The following is a 22561-nucleotide window of genomic DNA, read 5'->3' on the forward strand; positions in this document are numbered from 1 at the left end:
ATTGTACTCCCTCATGATGCCAGCTATTTTTGAAGTGCACCAGTCCCTCCTGCAGCAAAGCACCCCCACAACATGATGCTGCCACCCCGTGCTTCATGGTTGGAATAGTGTTCTACAGCTTGCAAGCCTCCCCTTTTTCCTCCAAACATAATGGTGGTCATTATGGCCAAACAGTTATTTTTTTGTTTCATCAGACCAGAGGACATTTCTCCAAAAAGTACGATCTTTGTCCCCACGTGCAGTTGAAAACCGTAGTCTGGCTTTTTTATGGCAGTTTTGGAGCAGTGGCTTCTTTCTTACTGAGCGGCCTTTCAGGTTATGTCGATATAGGACTCGTTTTACTGTGGATATAGATACTTTGTACCTGTTTCCTCCAGCATCTTCACAAGGTCCTTTGCTGTTGTTCTGGGATTGATTTGCACTTTTCGCACCAAAGTACGTTCATCTCTAGGAGACAGAAGGCGTCTCCTTCCTGAGCGGTATGACGGCTGCGTGGTCCCATGGTGTTTATACTTGCATACTATTGTTTGAACAGATGAACGTGGTACATTCAGGTGTTTGGAAATTGCTCCCAAGGATGAACCAGACTTGTTCCACAATTTTTTTCTGGGGTCTTGGCTGATTTCTTTTGATTTTACCATGATGTCAAGCAAAGGGGCACTGAAATTGAAGGTAGGCCTTGAAATTCATCCGCACTCCAATTGACTCAAATTATGTCAATTAGCCTATCAGAAGCTTCTAAAGCCATAACATAATTTTCTGTTAAAAGGCACAGTCAACTTAGTGTATGTAAACTTCAAACCTACTGGAATTGTGATACAGTGAATTATAAGTGAAATAATCTGTCTGTAAACAATTTTTGGAAAAATTATTGTGTCATGCACAAAGTAGATTTCCTAACCAACTTGCCAAAACTGTAGTTTGTTAACAAGAAATTTGTGGAGTGGTTGAAAAATGAGTTTTAATGACTCCAACCTAAGTGTATGTAAACTTCCGACATCAACTGTATGTTAACATGGTCTATTTTCAGAACTTTTCTGGGATGCTTGATTGTTTTCATTGCTTTACTTGGAAGCAAAGCAGAAGTAGACATGCTCATGTGATTTATGTTATTGCAGGGTGAGCTGCACACAGTGGACTTCCTGCTAGGGCACACCGCCTTAGTGCTAACAATATAACTCTGGTTCATAGGCAAATGATTACATCATACAATAGTTGCAGGACCAGCAGGGGCATTCAGGGCAGTTAGAGGGACATAATTTAGGTTACTTACATTGTCTTCCAATGCCCCTGGGAAAATGTACATTTTCTGAAGCATTATGATAACTCAGTGACACAACGGTAGGGATTAACTGAGCTAGGCTTGGGTCATTGATAAGTCATTGTCTCAACGCAGCCTTATAAGGCTGTGAAAGGATCCAGGAACCAAAATGATTTGGGTGGATCCCATCCTCCTTATAAAACAAGCTTTGTTTCCAGAAGGTATCAAAACTGTCAATAAATGTTACACCCACAGAGCTGGAATAGTCTCATAGCCAATTATGGAGGACTAAAAGTCTCCTGAAACGTATAATGTCAAGATTTATGGGGGGCCCAGAGCCAGATATTATGGGGTGTTTGTTGGTGTCAAGCAGAGACCCAATCAGTTCTTTAAAATCCATATTCAGCTGTTCTGAGCTGCATGTCAGCAATCAAGTGTAAGATATATAACTTCCAAAATACAGAAATACAGCAGGCATGAATCATACTGGCAGTATTTCTGTATTTTTAAAGTTAAATATCTTGAATATTTTATTTCTGACATGAAAACCATTTTGGGACTATATCAACAATGGACTAATGAAATGAATACCAATATATAGTTTCAGGGTGGAATTTTACTTTAAGTATAATTAAACCATTAAATAAAATAATCACAATTTAAAGAGGATTTTGTTTTAAATTGCAGGGGTTTTGACTTGTCAACTCGTCTTCCATATGCACATGCTTAATGTTTCCTTATGCCACAGGATAAAAACAAGCTACATGGGCTCTGTAAAACGTACATAGAACTATACAGAAGGTAGAACATTTGAGTAAACATCCTGAAAATGAGGATATAGTTTATGGCTCAAATGTTTAGAGTAAACCACCTTAACTGGTTTCACATTGGGATTCATTTTTCAATTTGTGATGCTGCTGCAAATATGTACAAAATAATTGCCAAAGTTTTTTTGCTGGATCTGTGTTTTAAGCCTACGGTATCACATTATCTTGTGGACTTTTATGGCAGCAGTATTGTATTGACATTTAATGCGTTTGTTGACACTGCTCATTTTAAATCCTGCTAGAACATTTCCTCCTATACACATTTAATAGCGCACTGGCCCGAAACTAATGAAGACAGATCGTGTGTTGGAATACAACACTGCAATATTGCAAACAAAAGCATGTGTCAAATCAACAGGCTAACACAGGTAAACCTGGACTTAAAGCTTGTGAGCAAGGTCCACTGAGATAAGAGAGACCACAACTGACGTAGACTTGGTTTATGTTACAGAGAAGGGAGGTATCAGTTTACTGCACTATAGTACAGTGCTCCAGGCAGCCGTTAACCAGGAAGACGGGGCTCGACTGAACTACAGGAGTTGCGAGTCTGTTTGAGAGGAAAATGGAGAAGAAAGGCACACATGGATTTGGCTTGAGATTTCTCACATTGCTCTGCCTGATAACTGCTCAACATGCTGGGGCGGACATGGTATTTACGAAAGCGATCGTTCAAACGCGTTACTTTAACACAAGTGACAACCAAACGGTGTTACAGAGCTGTGAGTGTGGATTATATGGGCTCCACTCTTCTGTCACCTCGGTTTCCGGAGAGGTGATTCTTCCTAATTCAAATCCCTTAGCCTGTGGTCTCCAGATAGGCTTTAACAGCTCAGAGCTGTGGATCGCCCTTATTCAGAGGGGGAACTGCACCTTCGCTGAGAAGATCAAGACTGCTGCTGAAAGTGGAGCCACTGGTGTGGTTATTTACAACCTTCCTGGTACAGGCGACGAGGTAACCCCCATGGTGCACCATGGTGAGTGATTCGGTTACCTTCCAATTGGTAGTGCTTCAGCCTTTTTGTTTTTCTATTCCTTACAGAATTGCAAGCTTAATAACTAACTAGAAAATGCCATTTACTTAAGTAAACTGAATTAAATGTGGTGACACTGATGCACATTTGCAACAATGTACATATGTGAGAGTGGATTCTCAGCCCTCACTAGCATGAAAACTAAATGCAGGCACAGACTGTGTGGAAAATGATTTAAGACTGAGACTCTCCAATACAACCCAACATGGCAGAGTTATGTGCATCCTTTCAAGCACACCCTTCTCATTAACCTGTGGTGAGTTTTTTTTAAATGGAGGTAGTTTTGTTATCAACTGTAACGGCCATTGGTGAAAGGTGAGGACAAAGGTGTAGAGTGGTACATGTTCATATTATTTATTTGAAACTGAACACTAAAATGCAAAACAACAAAGAGAACAACCAAAACAGTTCTGTCTGGTCCAGACAAAAACAGAAAGCAACTACCCACAAAAACCCAGTGGGAAAAGCTACCTAAGTATGGTTCTCAATCAGAGACAACGATAGACAGCTTATTTTATTTTATTTATTTATTTTTAAATTTAACCTTTATTTAACCAGGAAGTGCTCATTGAGATTAAAATCTCTTTTTCAAGAGCGCCCTGGCCAAAATAGGCAGCACCAAGTAATTACAAAAAAATTACAGACAGACAACATGAAAAACTACAAGTAATCTAGTAAAAACCATTGAATTCACAAGAGTATAAAACAGCAAATTAAAAACATTGACAGGTCAGGGAATCAGCCTCAAAATCCTTCATCAGTGATTTAAAAACACCAATCGGGACAAGTTCTTCCAGTTTAAAAGTATTTTGTAAGGTGTTCCAAGACTATGGCGCAGAGTACATAAAAGCCCTTATACCAAATTCAGTTCAGACATTTGGAACAGTTAGCAGGATAAAGTCCAGCGAACGAAGAGAGTACCCACCACATTTCTGAACAATAAAATGCACAAATAAAAAGTTTGTAAACCCAAAATGGCTTTGTAAATAAAAGTATACCAGTGACTGAGTCTACGAGTGACTAGAGAAGGCCAGCCAACCCTGGTATATAAACTGCAAAGGGTTTTGCAGTTTAAAATAAATCTCAAAGTGCCATGGTAAAGAGTGTCAATTGATCTCAAAAACTGAGCGGAAGCATTCATATACAGTGCCTTTTGAAAGTATTCGGCCCCCTTGAACTTTGCGACCTTTTGCCACATTTCAGGCTTCAAAGATAAAGATAAAAAACTGTATTTTTTTGTGAAAAATCAACAACAAGTGGGACACAATCATGACGTGGAACGACATTTATTGGATATTTCAAACTTTTTTAACAAATCAAAAACTGAAATTGGGCATGCAAAATTATTCAGCCCCCTTAAGTTAATACTTTGTAGCGCCACCTTTTGCTGCGATTACAGCTGTAAGTTGCTTGGGGTATGTCTCTATCAGTTTTGCACATCGAGAGACTGAAATTTTTTCCCATTCCTCCTTGCAAAACAGCTCGAGCTCAGTGAGGTTGGATGGAGAGCATTTGTGAACAGCAGTTTTCAGTTCTTTCCACAGATTCTCGATTGGATTCAGGTCTGGACTTTGACTTGGCCATTCTAACACTTGGATATGTTTATTTTTGAACCATTCCATTGTAGATTTTGCTTTATGTTTTGGATCATTGTCTTGTTGGAAGACAAATCTCCGTCCCAGTCTCAGGTCTTTTGCACACTCCATCAGGTTTTCTTCCAGAATGGTCCTGTATTTTTCTCCATCCATCTTCCCATCAATTTTAACCATCTTCCCTGTCCCTGCTGAAGAAAAGCAGGCCCAAACCATGATGCTGCCACCACCATGTTTGACAGTGGGGATGGTGTGTTCAGGGTGATAAGCTGTGTTGCTTTTACGCCAAACATAACGTTTTGCATTGTTGCCAAAAAGTTCAATTTTGGTTTCATCTGACCAGAGCACCTTCTTCCACATGTTTGGTGTGTCTCCCAGGTGGCTTGTGGCAAAAACACTTTTTATGGATATCTTTAAGAAATGGCTTTCTTCTTGCCACTCTTCCATAAAGGCCAGATTTGTGCAATATACGACTGATTGTTGTCCTATGGACAGAGTCTCCCACCTCAGCTGTAGATCTCTGCAGTTCATCCAGAGTGATCATGGGCCTCTTGGCTGCATCTCTGATCAGTCTTCTCCTTGTATGAGCTGAAAGTTTAGAGGGACGGCCAGGTCTTGGTAGATTTGCAGTCGTCTGATACTCCTTTCATTTCAATATTATCGCTTGCACAGTGCCCCTTGGGATGTTTAAAGCTTGGGAAATCTTTTTGTATCCAAATCCGACTTTAAACTTCTTCACAAGAGTATCTCGGACCTGCCTGGTGTGTTCCTTGTTCTTCATGATGCTCTCTGCGCTTTTAACGGACCTCTAAGACTATCACAGTGCAGGTGCATTCATACGGAGACTTGATTACACACAGGTGGATTGTATTTATCATCATTAGTCATTTAGGTCAACATTGGATCATTCAGAGATCCTCACTGAACTTCTGGAGAGAGTTTGCTGCACTGAAAGTAAAGGGGCTGAATAATTTTGCACGCCCAATTTTTCAGTTTTTGAGATATTAAAAAAGTTTGAAATATCCAATAAATGTCGTTCCACTTCATGATTGTGTCCCACTTGTTGTTGATTCTTCACAAAAAAATACAGTTTTATATCTTTATGTTTGAAGCCTGAAATGTGGCAAAAGGTCGCAAAGTTCAAGGGGGCCGAATACTTTCGCAAGGCACTGTATAAAATATCCCCATAGTCTAGTAAAGGCATAAATGCTGCTGACACTAGCCTCCTTCTGGCTTCAAAAGAAAAACAGGCCTTATTCTTAAAATAAAATCCCAATTTCAGCTTCAATTTTTTTGTAAGTTGTTGAATATGCAATTTAAAAGAGAGGCCGTCATCAATTAAAATTCCAAGATATTTTTATGAGGTTACAACCACAATCTCCTTTCCCTGACAGGTGAAAGGTTCAGAGGTCTATTTCTTGCATTAGAAAACACCATTAGTTTAGTTTTGTCAGTATTGAGGATAAGCTTCAATTGACACAATCTTCAATTGACACAAGGTATGTTGGACAGTATAAAAAGCAGTTTGCATGTTCTGGAAAGCTTTTGTAAGAGACGAGGCACAACAGTAAATAACAGTGTCATCAGCATAAAAATGAAGTTGTGCATTTTGGACATTTTTGTCTAAATCATTTATATAAATAGTGAATAAGAGAGGACCAAGTACAGAGCCTTGGGGCACACCATTCAAGACAGACAATTTAACAGACATGAGCCCATCAAATTGAGTGCACTGAGTTCTATCAGACAGATAGTTAGCCAACCATGCAGCTGCATGCTCCGAAAGACCTACACTCGACAGCTGCCTCTGATTGAGAACCACACCCGGCCAAATTTCAGAGAAATACAAAACATAGAAAATGAGCATTGAATGCCCACCCTAGTCACACCCTGGCCTAACCAAAATAGAGAATAAAAGCCTCTCTATGGCCAGGGCATGACATCAACAAAAAAATTGGTTAAATATGTGTCCAAAGAAACTGAAATATTTCCTGAGCTTTCTTATCCTAAATACAGGACAGACAATGCGACTGTCTTTTTACCATTTATGAATGTGTTATTTAATGCGTTTCTATGGGCAATAGTAGTAAAGGTCAATTTTTTTGGGGAGATACCTACAGGGGTCCTAAAATTCTAAATCAAATAGCTAAATGTTAACTGGTGGAAGACTAGAAGACTAGTAGTGACCGGAATTTTTACCATTCAAGTCCCTGAAATGCATTGGGATTTATGGAAATACCGTGGTAGTGTGAAAAGTATAAGTAGTATCAAAAGGTTTGTCAAGCAACAGTGCCCGTCTGCACATTATAAAGTTGTTTTGGTAGCTTGAACAGTTAAAGACCAGTGGGGTATCCAAATACTTCCCATTCAAATCAAATCAAATTGATTTGTCACATACACATGGTTAGCAGATGTTAATGCGAGTGTAGCGAAATGCTTGTGCTTCTAGTTCTGACAATGCAGTAATAACCAACGAGTAATCTAACCTAACAATTCCAAAACTACTACCTTATACACACAAGTGTAAAAGGATAAAGAATATGTACATAAAGATATATGAATGAGTGATGGTACAGAACGGCAAAGGCAAGATGCAGTAGATGGTATCGAGTACAGTATATACATATGAGATGAGTAATGTAGGGTATGTAAACATTATATTAAGTAGCATTGTTTAAAGAGGCTAGTGATATATTTGACATCGATTTCCATCAATTCCCATTATTAAAGTGGCTGGAGTTGAGTCAGTGTGTTGGCAGCAGCCACTCAATGTTAGTGGTGGCTGTTTAACAGTCTGATGGCCTTGAGATAGAAGCTGTTTTTCAGTCTCTCGGTCCCTGCTTTGATGCACCTGCACTGACCTCGCCTTCTGGATGATAGCGGGGTGAACAGGCAGTGGCTCGCGTGGTTGTTGTCCTTGATGATCTTTATGGCCTTCCTGTGACATCAGGTGGTGTAGGTGTCCTGGAGGGCAGGTAGTTTGCCCCCGGTGATGCCCATCGATGTGGATAGGGGGGTGCTCCCTCTGCTGTTTCCTGAAGTCCACAATCATCTCCTTTGTTTTGTTGACGTTGAGTGTGAGGTTATTTTCCTGACACCACACTCCGAGGGCCCTCACCTCCTCCCTGTAGGCCGTCTTCTCGTTGTTGGTAAGCCTACCACTGTAGTGTCTTCCGCAAACTTGATGATTGAGTTGGAGGCATGCATGGCCACTCAGTCATGGGTGAACAGGGAGTACGGGAGAGGGCTCAGAACGCACCCTTGTGGGGCCCCAGTGTTGAGGATCAGCGGGGTGGAGATGTTGTTACCTACCCTCACCACCTGGGGGTGGCCCGTCAGGAAGTCCAGTACCCAGTTGCACAGGGTGGGGTCGAGACCCAGGGTCTCGAGCTTGATGACGAGTTTGGAGGGTACTATGGTGTTAAATGCTGAGCTGTAGTCGATGAACAGCATTCTCACATAGGTATTCCTCTTGTCCAGATGGGTTAGGGCAGTGTGGTTGTGATTGCGTTCTCTGTGGACCTATTTGGGCGGTAAGCTAATTGGAGTGGGTCTAGGGTGTCAGGTAGGGTGGAGGTGATATGGTCCTTGACTAGTCTCTCAAAGCACTTCATGATGACGGAAGTGAGTGCTACGGGGCGGTAGTCGTTTAGCTCAGTTACCTTAGCTTTTTTGGGAACAGGGACAATGGTGGCCCTCTTGAAGAATGTGGGAACAGCAGACTGGGATAAGGATTGATTGAATATGTCCGTAAACACACCAGCCAGCTGGTCTGCGCATGCTCTGAGGACGCGGCTGGGGATGCCGTCTGGGCCTGCAGCCTTGCGAGGGTTAACACGTTTAAATGTTTTACTCGCGTCGGCTGCAGTGAAGAAGAGTCCGCAGGTTTTGGTTGGGGGCTGTGTCAGTGGCACTGTATGGTCCTCAAAGCGGGCAAAAAACTTATTTAGTCTGTCTGGGAGCAAGACATCCTGGTCCGTGACGGGGCTGGTTTTCTTTTTGTAATCCGTGATTGACTGTAAACCCTGCCACATACCTCTTGTGTCTGAGCCGTTGAATTGCGACCCTACTTTGTCTCTATACTGACTGAGTGTTTTAATCGTTGCTATGGGAACGGCATCGTCAATGCACTTTCTAATGAACTCGCTCACCGAATCAGCGTATTCGTCAATGTTGTTGTTGTTGGAAGCAATGCGGAACATATGCCAATCCATGTGATCGAAGCAGTCTTGAAGCGTGGAATCAGATTGGTCGGACCAGCGTTGAACAGACCTGAGCGCGGGAGCTTCTTGTTTTAGTTTCTGTCTGTAGGCAGGGAGCAACAAAATGGAGTCGTGGTCAGCTTTTCCCGAAAGGAGGGCGGGGGAGGGCCTTATATGCATCGCGGAAGTTAGAATAGCAATGATCTAGGGTTTTACCAGTCCTGGTCGCGCAATCGATATGCTGATACAATTTAGGGAGTCTTGTTTTCAGATTAGCCTTATTAAAATCCCCAGCTACAATGAATGCAGCCTCAGGATATGTGGTTTCCAGTTTGCAAAGAGTCAAATAGAGTTCGTTCAGGGCCATCGATGTGTCTGCTTGGGGGGGAATATATACGGCTGTGATTATAATCGAAGAGAATTCCCTTGGTAGACAATGCGGTCGACATTTGATTGTGAGGAATTCTAAGTCAGGTGAACAGAAGGACTTGAGTTCCTGTATGTTCTTATGATCACACCACGTCTCGTTAATCATAAGCCATACCCCCGCCCCTCTTCTTACCAGAAAGATGGTTGTTTCTGTGGGCACGATGCGTGAAGAAACCAGCTGGCTGCACCGCTTCCGTTAGCGTCTCTCGCGTGAGCCATGTTTCCGTGAAGCAAAGAACGTTACACTCTCTGATGTCTCTCTGGAATGCTACCCTTGCTCGGATTTCATCAACCTTGTTGTCAAGAGACTGGACATTGGCGGGTAGTATGCTAGGGAGTGGTGCGCGATGTGCCCGTCTCCGGAGCCTGACCAGAAGACTGCTTCGTTTGCCTCTTTTACGACGTCGTTGTTTTGGGTCGCCGGCTGGGATCCATTCCTTTGTCCTGGGTGGAAGGCAGAACACAGGATCCTCTTCGCGAAAGTCATATTCCTGGTCGTAATGATGGTGAGTTGACGTTGCTCTTATATTCAGTAGTTCTTCCCAACTGTATGTAATGAAACCTAAAATTATCTGGGGTACCAATGTAAGAAATAACACGTAAAAAAAAACGAAATACTGCATAGTTTCCTAGGAACGCGAAGCGAGGGCGGCCATCTCTGTTGGCACCAAGAGCTCTTTTATGCATATTTAAACATTTATAGTTCAAGTATAAATAGTATCAAAAAGCTGTGTACAAGAAACATTTTTGAGACAAGTCTGCACCTTTTAAAGTTCAAAATGTGTTTCTAGCTTAAACAGTGACTCGTTTTACCCAGAATTTTTCCCATTCAAATCTATGGCCATTGAAATCAAATCCAATTTTATTGGTCACATACACATGACTAGAAGATGTTATTGCGAGTGTAGCGAAATGCTTGTGCTTCTAGTTCCGACAGTGCAGCAATATCTAACATGTAATCTAACAATTCCTCAACCACTACCTAATACACACAAATCTAAGTAAAGTAAAGGAATTGAATAAGAGTATATATAAATATATGGATGAGAGGATGACAAAGCGGCATAGGCAAGATGCAATTCATGGTATAAAATACAGTATATACATATGAGATGAGTGATGCAGTGATACATGCCATTAAAGTGGCATGTATATAGCCTCACAATTGTTACTTTACTGCTGCTCTTTAATTATTTGTTACTTTATTTCTTTTTTTTTGTTGGTATTTTTCTTAACTGCATTGTTGGTTAAGGGCTTGTGAGGAAGCATTTCACTGTCTACTACAAGGTCTACTACACCTGTTGTATTCGGTGCACGTGACAAATAAAATTAGATTTATTAAAGTGACTAGTGATCCATTTATGGATAGGGGGGTGCTCCCTCTGCTGTTTTCTGAAGTCCACGATCATCTCCTTTGTTTTGTTGACGTGGAGTGAGAGGTTATTTTCCTGACACCACACTCCGAGTGCCCTCGCCTCCTCCCTGAAGGCTGTCTCGTCGTTGTTGGTAATGAAGCCCACTATTGTTGTGTCGTCTGCAAACTTGATTATTGAGTTGGAGGTGTGCATTGCCACACAGTCATGGGTGAACAAGGAATACAGGAGGGAGCTGAGCACGCAACCTTGTGGGGCCCCTATGTTGAGGATCAGCAGGAGGTGTTGTTTCCTACCTTCACCACCTGGGGACGGCCTGTCAGGAAGTCCAGGACCCAATTGCACAGGGCGGGGTTGAGACCCAGGGCCTCAAGCTTAATGATGAGCTTGGAGGGTACTATGGTGTTGAATGCTGAGCTATAGTCAATGAACATTATTCTTAGATAGGTATTCCTCTTATCCAGATGGTATAGGGCAGTGTGCAGTGTGATGGCGATTACATCGTAGGTGGACCTATTGGGGGTGGTAAGCAAATTGAAGTGGGTCTAGAGTGACAGGTAAGGTGGAGGTGAAATGATCCTTGACTAGTCTCTCAAAGCACTTCATAATGACAGAAGTGAGTGCTACGGGGTGATAATCATTTTGTTCAGTTACCTTTGCCTTCTTGGGTACAGGAACAATGGTGGCCATCTTGAAGTATGTGGGGAGAGCAGACTGGGATAGGGAGAGATTGAATATGTCCGTAAACACATTGGGATTGGTATTTATGCAAATGTTATCAACCTGCTCGATTCGGTCTTATGTAGTGAAATTTGGAATTGTGTTTTTTTACATTGGATAAAGGTAGAGACTCAGAGATAGAAAATGGTATATAATACACTACAGTTGAGGAACAATGGTAAGGTAATTCTGCTTTGATAGTTCATAAACTTGTTACCCCACTTTTGAGAAAATGTCCCTTGAATATTTTGGTACAGCACACCTACTGGAGAGCTCAGGTATTCCCAAAATGGGGTATGTGTACCCCCAGGGGTATGTGCAATGCCGTCGGGGGTACGCCAGATAAAAATGTGATTCACATTTCAAACGGTACATTTGTATTTTCTAACGGGGGTATACATTCGGGTGAGTTTTTTTTCTCGCCTGAGTAGCCTCGTTTCACTGCCAAAAATAAAATTAAACCATTTAGTGTTCAGCGAAATAACAACACAATGTCAAATACAGGTAGTCTAGTCAAATAATGAACATCCAATCACATTAACCATTACTCTTTCGCTGGAAAACTTCTCTCTTGCGGAGACATTTAGAAACAACACATGACCATTTGAAAAATATGCCACGGGGGTTTTTGAGCTAGAATAAAGACAACTTTTGAGTAGTAAAACATGTATAAAAGCAACAGATACCATTAATAAGAAGGGGCTAGAAGCGTCTTATATGGTAAGATATCGAGTGGCTAGGACAGGCAAGCCCCATACTATTGTGGAGTACTTAATTATTCCTGCTGCCGCGGATATGGCTGGGACAATGATGGGGGAAAAGGCCCAAAAAACTATACAGACAATGTCTTCATCAAACAACACTGTTTCATGACGCATCAGGGACATGGCAGGATATGTTTTGAAACAATTACTTCTTTGCATACAAACCAATGAATTATATGCGTTACAGCAGGATGAGTCAACAGACGTGGTGGGCCTGGCACAGCTCCTGGTATATGACCGTTACATTTATGGGGGGTCAATTAAGGAAGACATCCTCTTCTGGAAACAAGGAAAACATGAGAGGATATTTTTAAAGTACTGGACAGCTTTGTGACATCAAATTGACTTTGGTGGTCAACATGTGTTGGTATCTGGTATCTGTACTGATGGCGCAAAAGCCATGACAGGGAGACATAGTGGAGTGGTAATGCGCGTGCAAGCAGTTGCTCCCGATGCCACTTGGGTACACTGCAGCATCCACAAGAGGCTCTTGCTGCCAAGGGAATGCCTGACAGCTTGAAAGACGTTTTGGACACGACAGTGAAAATGGTTAACTTTGTTAAAGCAAGGCCCCTGAACTCTTGTGTATTTTCTGCATTATGCAATGATATGGGCAGTGACCATGTAATGCTTTCACAACATACAGAAGTGCGCTGGTTATCAAGGGGCAAAGTATTGACACGTGTTTTTAAATTGAGAGATGAGCTTAAAAAAATTTTCTCACTTGTCTGGCCACTTGCATGACGACGAGTTTCTCACACGACTGGCCTATCTGGGTGATGTTTTTTCTCTCCTGAATGATCTGAATCTAGGATTACAGGGACTCTCCGCAACTATATTTAATGTGCGGGACAAAATTGAGGCTATGATTAAGAAGTTGCAGCTCTTTTCTGTCTGCATTAACAAGGACAACACACAGGTCTTTCCATGATGGTATGATTTTTTTGTGTGCAAATGAACAAGCTTACGGACAATGTCAAATGTGATAACGAAGCACCGGAGAGAGCTGGGTGCGCAATTATGCAGGTACTTTTCCGAAATGGACGACACAAACAACTGGATTTGTTATCCCTTTCATGCCCTGCCTCCAGTCCACTTACGGATATCTGAACAAGAGAGCCTCATCGAAATTGCAACAAACGGTTCTGTGAAAATTTTATTTAATTAGAAGCCACTGCCAGATTTCTGGATAGGGCTGTGCTCAGAGTTTCTTGCCTTGGCAAATTGCGCTGTTAAGACACTGATGCCCTTTGCAACCACGTACCTACGTGAGAGTGGATTCTTGACCCTCACTAGCATGAAAACTAAATACAGGCACAGACTGTGTGTGGAAAATGATTTAAGACTGAGACTCTCTCCAATACAACCCAACATTGCAGAGTTATGTGCATCCTTTCAAGCACACCCTTCTCATTAACCTGTGGTGAGTTATTCACAATTTTTGATGAACAAATAAGGTTTTATATGTAAGATTGCTAAATAAAGAGCAAAATGATTGATTACTATAATATTGTTATTTGTGCCCTGGTCCTATAAGAGCTCTTTGTCACGTCCCACAAGCCGGGTTGTGACAAAAACTCACACTCATTCTTATGTTTAATAAATGTATTGTACAGTATGTGTATGGCAGGCTTACAATGATGTTTGGGAACCACTGGTCTATGCCCATTCAGCATCGTTCACACCCTCTTCAGCCTAAACCCCACCAATCTCTTTAAGGATTCATATGTGAGAACATGTGCTAAACAGAGTGAGTACGGTAGTGTAATAAACAACCAAAGATTTCAAGACTAAAGACTGTTTTATAATACGTCTACATGATACACATGTCTGTAGACAGTCGCAGTGACCTCTATTGTTGTCTGTTATCAAACTTGTCATGATCGTTATAAAAAAAGTATAAACCCAAATACGACAGACTGCATGACATCAGCAGCCTGGTGGTCCAAAATAGCTTTAATGTTGTATTTTAACACCAATAAACCCATCCGTTTAAAAATGAATTTAGTATATGTCAATCTAGCAAACCAGGCAACTAAAAGTAACTTTCTAAACAATGTTTTGGTTCGTTTCTGGCTTGTTAGCTAGCAAACGTTAGCTCGCTAGGTAGTATCAATATCATAGCTGACAAAGTTAACTTCAGCATATTTTTATTAATTATTACAGGAAAATGAACTCACAACAATAGTATTATTTAAAAGTTAATGGCAAGCAAATGACAAAATATAGCTAACGATTGTGAGTGTGACAAAATAAAAGCAGGGCATTCTACCCAAGAATTTTAAAACTTGGACACTGTCTCGTTGACCTAACATTATATCCTAATTTGACTTTGGTGCAGGTCATGTTGTTCTTCACATTACCGTCTCTGGGAAACACAAAATCTGTTTATTTTCCACATGCACAGGATACAGAAGGTGTAAACGGTACAGTGAAATGGTTACTTGCATAGTGGATTCTTTTGTTTAGAAATGTAGCTAGTTAGCTAGCTAAACAATGAACCATAATCCCAACTCATAACTTTACAACTATGCATGAATCTGCAGGGAGCTAAAGCTGACCAACTAGGTTCAATGTTAGAGCCTAATGTTAGCTAGCTAGCTAACTAGCAATGCAAATTGCTTTCTGAGATACAAATAATATTACTACACAGATCATACACGTAACGTTAGCTAGCGAACCAGCCAGCAGGCTAACAGTACACTTTAAATTTCAATGAAAACGACTTTGACAAAATTTGAAAATTATAATATCTGAAAATGTAGCTAGCTAGATACTCTTACCCATATACATGGCTGAACGCTTCTCTCTCTCTGTCACGGATGCCATGGCTGCCTTTAGTTTGAAGATGTGTTCCGGAGACAGGTGTTTTATTCAACAGTGTTCTCTTTTCGACTCACTCCGCATATTTGCAATCAAACAGCATTATTTTCTCCATCTCCTTAACTATCATACTCTGCTTCGACCGGGCATTCCACTGATTTCAAAACTAGGTCAACTTCTTCCGTGACAACAACACTGTTGGTCGCTGTTTTAGAAGACTCTACAACTTCTGGTTCAATGAAAATGTTTCTACCTAAAATCAGGGATTGCCACATCATCGGATTAAGTTGTTGAAAGTGGAGAGCATTAGCATCACTTTTGCAGTTCTTCGTGATATCTTTCAAAAAAGCCACGTTAGAAAGGATTACCTAGACATACTGAGCATACTGTTATAGACAGAAGCATGGCAGACCAATCCAAACTCATCTCTCAGCATGTCTAGCCCATCCATTATCTCAGCCAATCATGCCTAGCGGGAATGTTCCTGTCTTTTTCCGTGGCTAAACCAACTAGGCTCGTAATTTAACGATTAAATTTGTATTTACAGATGGCATACACGTTTGTTATTAAGGCACATGAAAGTTCACATGTTCCAGAAGGCATCTGGAAAAAATAATTTTGATCAAAAATAAATGTTTACATTCAAATGCCTCTCCTGGGAAGTAGTGACGTGCGACATACGACCAATTTACTGAAACGAGTCCCAAATATGGTTGTAGTGTAAAAAGTATTAGTAGTATAAAAAAAGAAATTCAAGCACGCTGACCAGTGGCGGTCTGGACGTTTAAAAGTAGTTTGGGTGTTGGTAGCTTTTACGGTTTTGGCGCTACAGGTGGCAGCCAATAATAATAAAATATGAAAAAAAACATTTAAGTTGTGCTTTGCTTTTCATGAGTGCATTGTGAAGTTTAATTTAATACACAAATAAAGCGAACTGGATGGAAAATGTCTTAAATCTTCAACATAGAAATGCTATGAAAAATAATTTACAGATACTCATTGCAAATTATGGAGTAATTGATTCACCAAATTATAGTATGAATGAGGAAGCTAAATATTTTAAGCAGATGTCTCCTCCATCTCCACTGAATGATAACAGTAAGGATTTTCCCCCTAGTAATAATGTAAAATTAACAAATTGTACAGAAATAGCTGTGTGAAGGCCAACTTACAGAGGAACTTCAAGGCAATTAAATCCTTTCAGTCTGGAAAAACCCCAGGGCTTGATTGCATACCAGTAGAGGTACAGTACCAGTCAAAGGTTTGGACACACCTATTCAGGGTTTTTAATTTTTTACTATTTTCTACATTGTAGAATAATAGTGAAAACATAATTATGAAATAGCACATATGAAATCATATAGTAACCCCCAAAAAAGTGTTAAACAAATCTAATTATATTTTATATTTGAGATTCTTCAAATAGCCACCATGAATGCATTTCAATTAACAGGTGTGCCTTGTTAAAAGTTCATTTGTGGAATTTCTTTCCTTCTTAAAGCGTTTGAGCCAATCAGTTGTGTTGTGACAAGGTAGGTGTGGTATACAGAAGAGAGCCCTATTTGGTAAAAGACCAATTTCATATTATGTCAAGGACAGCTCAAATAGGCAAAAGGAAATGACAGGCCATCATTACTTTAAGACATGAAGGTCAGTCAATAAGGAACATTTCAATAACTTCTTCAATAAACTAAAGTTTCTTCAAGTGCAGTCGCAAAACTATCAAGCTCTATGATGAAACTGGCTCTCATGAGGACCGCCACAAGAAAATAAGTCCCAGAGTTACCTCTACTGCAGAGGATAAGGTCATTAGATTTACCAGCCTCAGAAATTGCAGCCCAAATAAATGCTTCAGAGTTCAAGTAACAGACTCATCTCAACATCAACTGTTCAGAGGAGACATTGTGAATCAGGCCAAATTTCTGCAAAGAAACCACTACTAAAGGACACCAATAAGAAGAAGAGACTTGCTTGCGCCAAGATACACGAGCAATGGACATTAGACATGATCATTAGATCAGTGTCTTTGTGAGATGTGGTGTGGTTGAACGGATGATCTCAGCATGTGTATTCCAAACCGTAAAGCATGGAGGAGAAGGTGTTATGGTGTGGAGGTGCTTTGCTCGTGATAATGTATGTGATTTATTTAGAATTCAATGCACACTTAACCAGCATGGCTACCACAGCATTCTGCAGCGATACTCCATCCCATCAGGTTTGGGTTTAGTGGGACTATCGTTTGTTTTTCAACAGGACAATGACCCAACACACCTCCAGGCTGTGTACCAGCTATTTTACCAAGGAGAGTGATGGAGTGCTGCATCAGATGACCTGGCCTTCACAATCCCCGACCTCAACCAAATTGAGATGGTTTGGGATGAGTCGGACCGCAGAGTGAAGGAAAAGCAGCCAACAAGTGTTCAACATATGTGGGAACTCCTTCAAAACGGTTGGAAAAGCATTCCAGGTGAAGCTGGTTGAGAGAATGCCAAGGTGTTATCAAGGCAACGGGTGGCTATTTGAAGAATCTCAAATATAAAAGATATTTAGATTTTTTTTTAAACAGTTTTGGTAACTACATGATTCCAAATGTGTTATTTCATAGTTTTGATGTCTTCACTATTATTCTACAATGGAGAAAATATTAAAAATAAAGAAAAACTCTTGAATGAGTAAATGTGTGCAAACTTTTGACTGGTACTGTGTGTATGTATATATATATATATATATATATATATATATATATTTGTTTTTTAAATACAAAAAATTTAAACAAAAGTAGTGCACTGAAATAGTAAAATAGTAATAGTAAAAATAAAGACAAACTCTTGAATGAGTAGGTATTCTAAAACTTTTGACCGGTGGTGTACCTAACTCTTTTTCTATGCTACGGCATTAGATAGTCGGATAGGGTGTAAATGAGCCCCTGTGGTTTCATCAAACACTATCACCACTTTTCACTCTGACACATCATTACTCTTGCTTCCTACCTTGGCCCTTTTTATGCTTACTTTATTAGTTGGTCCACTGCTTTCTGTATCATGGTCTGTCTTCTTCCTATGTCTTTCCACTACTGACCAGTGGCAACCCGTTTTGATCCCCACCTGTTTAGCTAAAAATGTTATTGTATTTTATTTTGCCATTCATTCATGTCACATATCAGTTTGCAAACAATGTAAAGACGAATGTATTGAATGAATAAAGACACATACAAACATGGTCTCTTTCTTGCTTTCTTGAGTAAGAGCTTCAAAATGCAGGTGTTTCAGCCTAGCTCACCCATTGGGTGCTGTCATAGATTTACATGAGAAGTGCCCATCCAAGAAGGCTCAAGGTCATTGGCCACAGCTAAAATGAGATCAAATAAAATAAAACAATAAAATCATATTTTATTTGTCATATGCGCCGAATACAACAGGTGTAGACCTTACAGTGAAATGCTTACTTACAAGCCCTTAACCAACAATGCAGTTAAGAAAAATAAGTGGTCAAGTATTTACTCAAATAAACATAAGTAAAAAATAATTAAATTAAATACTAAATTAAAATAGAAAAACAACATCATTAAGGAGCAACAATAAAATAACAGTAGCGAGGCTATATACAGGGGGTACCGGTACAGAGTCAATGAGCGGGGGCACAGGTTAGTCGAGGGAATTGACGTAATATGTACATGTAGGTAGAGGTAAAGTGACTATGCATGGATAATAAACAGAGTAGCAGCAGCGTAAAAATGGGAGTAGGGGGGATGCAAATAGTCCAGGTAGCCATTTGATTAGCTGTTCAGGAGTCTTATGGCTTGGGGGTAGAAGCTGTTAAGAAGCTTTTTGGACCTAGACTTGGCGATCCGGTACCTCTTGCCGTGCGGTAGCAGAGAGAACAGTCTATGACTAGGGTGGCTGGAGTCTATGACAATTTTTTGGGCCATTCTCTGACACCGCCTGGTATGGAGGTCCTAGATGGCAGGAAGTTTGGCCCCTGTCATGTACTGGAGAGACTCCTTCCCCTCCGGGAGACTGTCAAACATGATGACAACACCACCCCAACAGGTGTTGCTGGGCAGCTTCAATGTGGTGCTCTTATTCTTCTCACTTTGCTTGGTGAGGTAGATTGCTGCTATAACTTGATGACCCTTCACATACCTAACCATTTCCTTAGCTCTCTTGTAGAATGTATCCATTGTTTTCAGTGCCATGATGTCCTTGAGGAGCAGAGTCAATGCATGAGCAGCACAGCCAGTGGGTGTGATGTGAGGGTAGGACTCCTCCACTTTAGACCAAGCAGCCTTCATGTTCACAGCATTGTCTGTCACCAGTGCAAATACCTTCTGTGGTCCACGGTCATTGATGACGGCCTTCAGCTCATCTGCAATGTAGAGACCGGTGTGTCTGTTGTCTCTTGTGTCTGTGCTCTTGTAGAATACTGGTTGAGGGGCGGAGATGAAGTAGTTCATTATTCCTTGCCCACGAACATTTGACCACCCATCAAAGATGATTGCAATACAGTCTGCTTTCTCTAGGATTTGCTTATCCTTCACTTGAACTCTGTTGAACTCTGCATCCAGCAAATGAGTAGATAAAGCATGTCTGGCTGGAGGGATGTATGCTGGGCGAAGAACATTCAGAAATCTCTTCCAATAAACATTGCCTGTGAGCATCAGAGGTGAACCAGTTGCATACAGAGCTCATGCAAGACATTCATCATCATTTCTCTGACTACCTTCCTCAATTGAGTCAAAAAAACTTCTGATTCAAGGAGAACCATGAGCTGTTGCTATTGATAAGGTGTCTGATTCAACATTTTCACCTCGAATAGAAGTAGAGGGACTTTTGTCAGAGGTTGCTTGTTGTGAGCACTGAGGCAACTTTATGCACTTGGCCAGATGATTCTGCATCGTTGTTGCATTCTTCACATATGTTTTGGCACAGTATTTGCAAATGTACACAGAATTTCCTTTTACATTAGCTGCAGTGAAATGTCTCCACACATCAGATAGTGCCGTGGCATTTTCCTCTAAAGATTAGAAAACAATTGTCAAAATAAAACAAATACAATTCCATGTACAGATAAATAGTTAAGTAGTTAGATTAAACAACTCCCTTGTAAGATACATGTTTTAAAATGAAACATGTATAGAAACAGGTCAATTAACACTTCTCAGTTAGCAGGATCAAGCAAGCTAAAACCCACATGGTACCAAAACTAACTAGGAGAAATTGTTAACAAGTTACAAATGATTTAAACACACTTTGCTGTAGGCTACTATGTATTAGTTAACGTGTCATAAAATATATTCACCCCACCCAGTATTGTAATCAAAACTTACCAGAAAGCATGTAGTCCTTGTCTCAGACAGTGTAGTAGTTTGGGCTCAATAGCATCTCATTAGTGTGCAAGATCTTGAGAATCAGCTCTACATGTGATGGAAGAATGCATTGTGTATGCAGAGGGTTGCAATTCCAATGAATTGGAAATAGTTTCACCAAAATATGCCACAAGACCTAGAATTGCCTTATGTGTATCCCACAAGAAAAAGTTCACTGTTATAAGCTAACTTTTTTGATGAATTTAAGCAAAATTCCCAAAATTCCAAGCTTAACTTCCCATGGAAAATTTCCATCCCCTTTGCAACCCTAGTTGTTACCTACCTTTACCACCTGGGGGCAGCCCGTCAGGAAGTCCAGGATCCAGTTGCAGAGGGATGTGTTTAGTCCCAGGGTCGTTAGCTTAGGGATGAGCTTTGAGGGCACTATGGAGTTGAATGCTGAGCTGTAGTCAATGAATAGCATTCTCACAAAGGTATTATTTCTGTCCAGGTGGGAAAGGGCAGTGTGGAGTGCAATAGATATTGCATCTTCTGTGGATCTTTTGGGGCGATATGCAAATTGGAGTGGGTCTAGGGTTTCTGGGATAATGGTGTTGATGTGAGCCATGACCAGCCTTTCAAAGCAGTTCATGGCTGCAGACGTGAGTGCTACGGGTTGGTAGTCATTTAGGCAGGTTACCTTAGTGGTCTTGGGCACAGGCACTATTATGGTCTACTTAAAACATGTTGGCATTACAGACTCGGTTAGGGACAGGTTGAAAATGTCAGTAAAGACACTTGCCAGTAGGTCAGCGCATGCTCGGAGTACACGTCCTGGTAATCCATCTGGCCTAGTGAATGTTGACCTGTTTTTAAAGGTCTTATTCACATCTGCTACGGAGAGTGTGATCACACAGTCATCTGAGCTGATGCTCTCATGCATGCTTCAGTTTTTATTGCCTTGAAGCAGAGAAGTTATTTAGCTCATCTGGTAGGCTCATTGTCGCAGCTTTGTAGTCCGTAATAGTCCTGCCACATCCGACGAGTGTCATAGCCGGTGTAGTACGATTCAATCTTAGTCCTGTATTGATGCTTTGCCTGTTTGAAGGTTCGTCGGAGGGCATAGCGGGATTTCTTATAAGCTTCCGGATTAGAGTCCCGCCCCTTGAAAGCTGCAGCTCTACCCTTTAGCTCAGTGCGGATGTTGCCTGTAATCCATGGCTTCTGGATGGGGTATGTACGTACAGTGCCTTGCGAAAGTATTCGGCCCCCTTGAACTTTGCGACCTTTTGCCAAATTTCAGGCTTCAAACATAAAGATATAAAACTGTATTTTTTTGTGAAGAATCAACAACAAGTGGGACACAATCATGAAGTGGAACGACATTTATTGGATATTTCAAACTTTTTTAACAAATCAAAAACTGAAAAATTGGGCGTGCAAAATTATTCAGCCCCCTTAAGTTAATACTTTGTAGCGCCACCTTTTGCTGCGATTACAGCTGTAAGTCGCTTGGGGTATGTCTCTATCAGTTTTGCACATCGAGAGACTGAAATTTTTTCCCATTCCTCCTTGCAAAACAGCTCGAGCTCAGTGAGGTTGGATGGAGAGCATTTGTGAACAGCAGTTTTCAGTTCTTTCCACAGATTCTCGATTGGATTCAGGTCTGGACTTTGACTTGGCCATTCTAACACCTGGATATGTTTATTTTTGAACCATTCCATTGTAGATTTTGCTTTATGTTTTGGATCATTGTCTTGTTGGAAGACAAATCTCCGTCCCAGTCTCAGGTCTTTTGCACACTCCATCAGGTTTTCTTCCAGAATGGTCCTGTATTTGGCTCCATCCATCTTCCCATCAATTTTAACCATCTTCCCTGTCCCTGCTGAAGAAAAGCAGGCCCAAACCATGATGCTGCCACCACCATGTTTGACAGTGGGGATAGGGTGTTCAGGGTGATGAGCTGTGTTGCTTTTACGCCAAACATAACGTTTTGCATTGTTGCCAAAAAGTTCAATTTTGGTTTCATCTGACCAGAGCACCTTCTTCCACATGTTTGGTGTGTTTCCCAGGTGGCTTGTGGCAAACTTTAAACAACACTTTTTATGGATATCTTTAAGAAATGGCTTTCTTCTTGCCACTCTTCCATAAAGGCCAGATTTGTGCAATATACGACTGATTGTTGTCCTATGGACAGAGTCTCCCACCTCAGCTGTAGATCTCTGCAGTTCATC

The 22561-nt window shown here is 40.9% G+C and overlaps 1 protein-coding gene across 1 annotated transcript in view; it reads left to right on the top strand.

Moving 5' to 3' along the window:
- Nucleotides 1-2343: 2343 nt before the first annotated feature.
- LOC109892580 (E3 ubiquitin-protein ligase RNF128) overlaps nt 2344-22561 on the top strand; it is a 38748-nt gene continuing 18530 nt past the window's right edge. The window contains exon 1 of the mRNA XM_020485221.2: nt 2344-3062. Within this exon, the coding sequence (XP_020340810.1) occupies nt 2651-3062 (412 nt within the window). The 5' untranslated portion in view covers nt 2344-2650. The remainder of the gene's footprint in view (nt 3063-22561) is intronic.

Source organism: Oncorhynchus kisutch, linkage group LG6 (genome assembly GCF_002021735.2).
Source record: "Oncorhynchus kisutch isolate 150728-3 linkage group LG6, Okis_V2, whole genome shotgun sequence".
Lineage (NCBI taxonomy): Eukaryota > Metazoa > Chordata > Actinopteri > Salmoniformes > Salmonidae > Oncorhynchus > Oncorhynchus kisutch.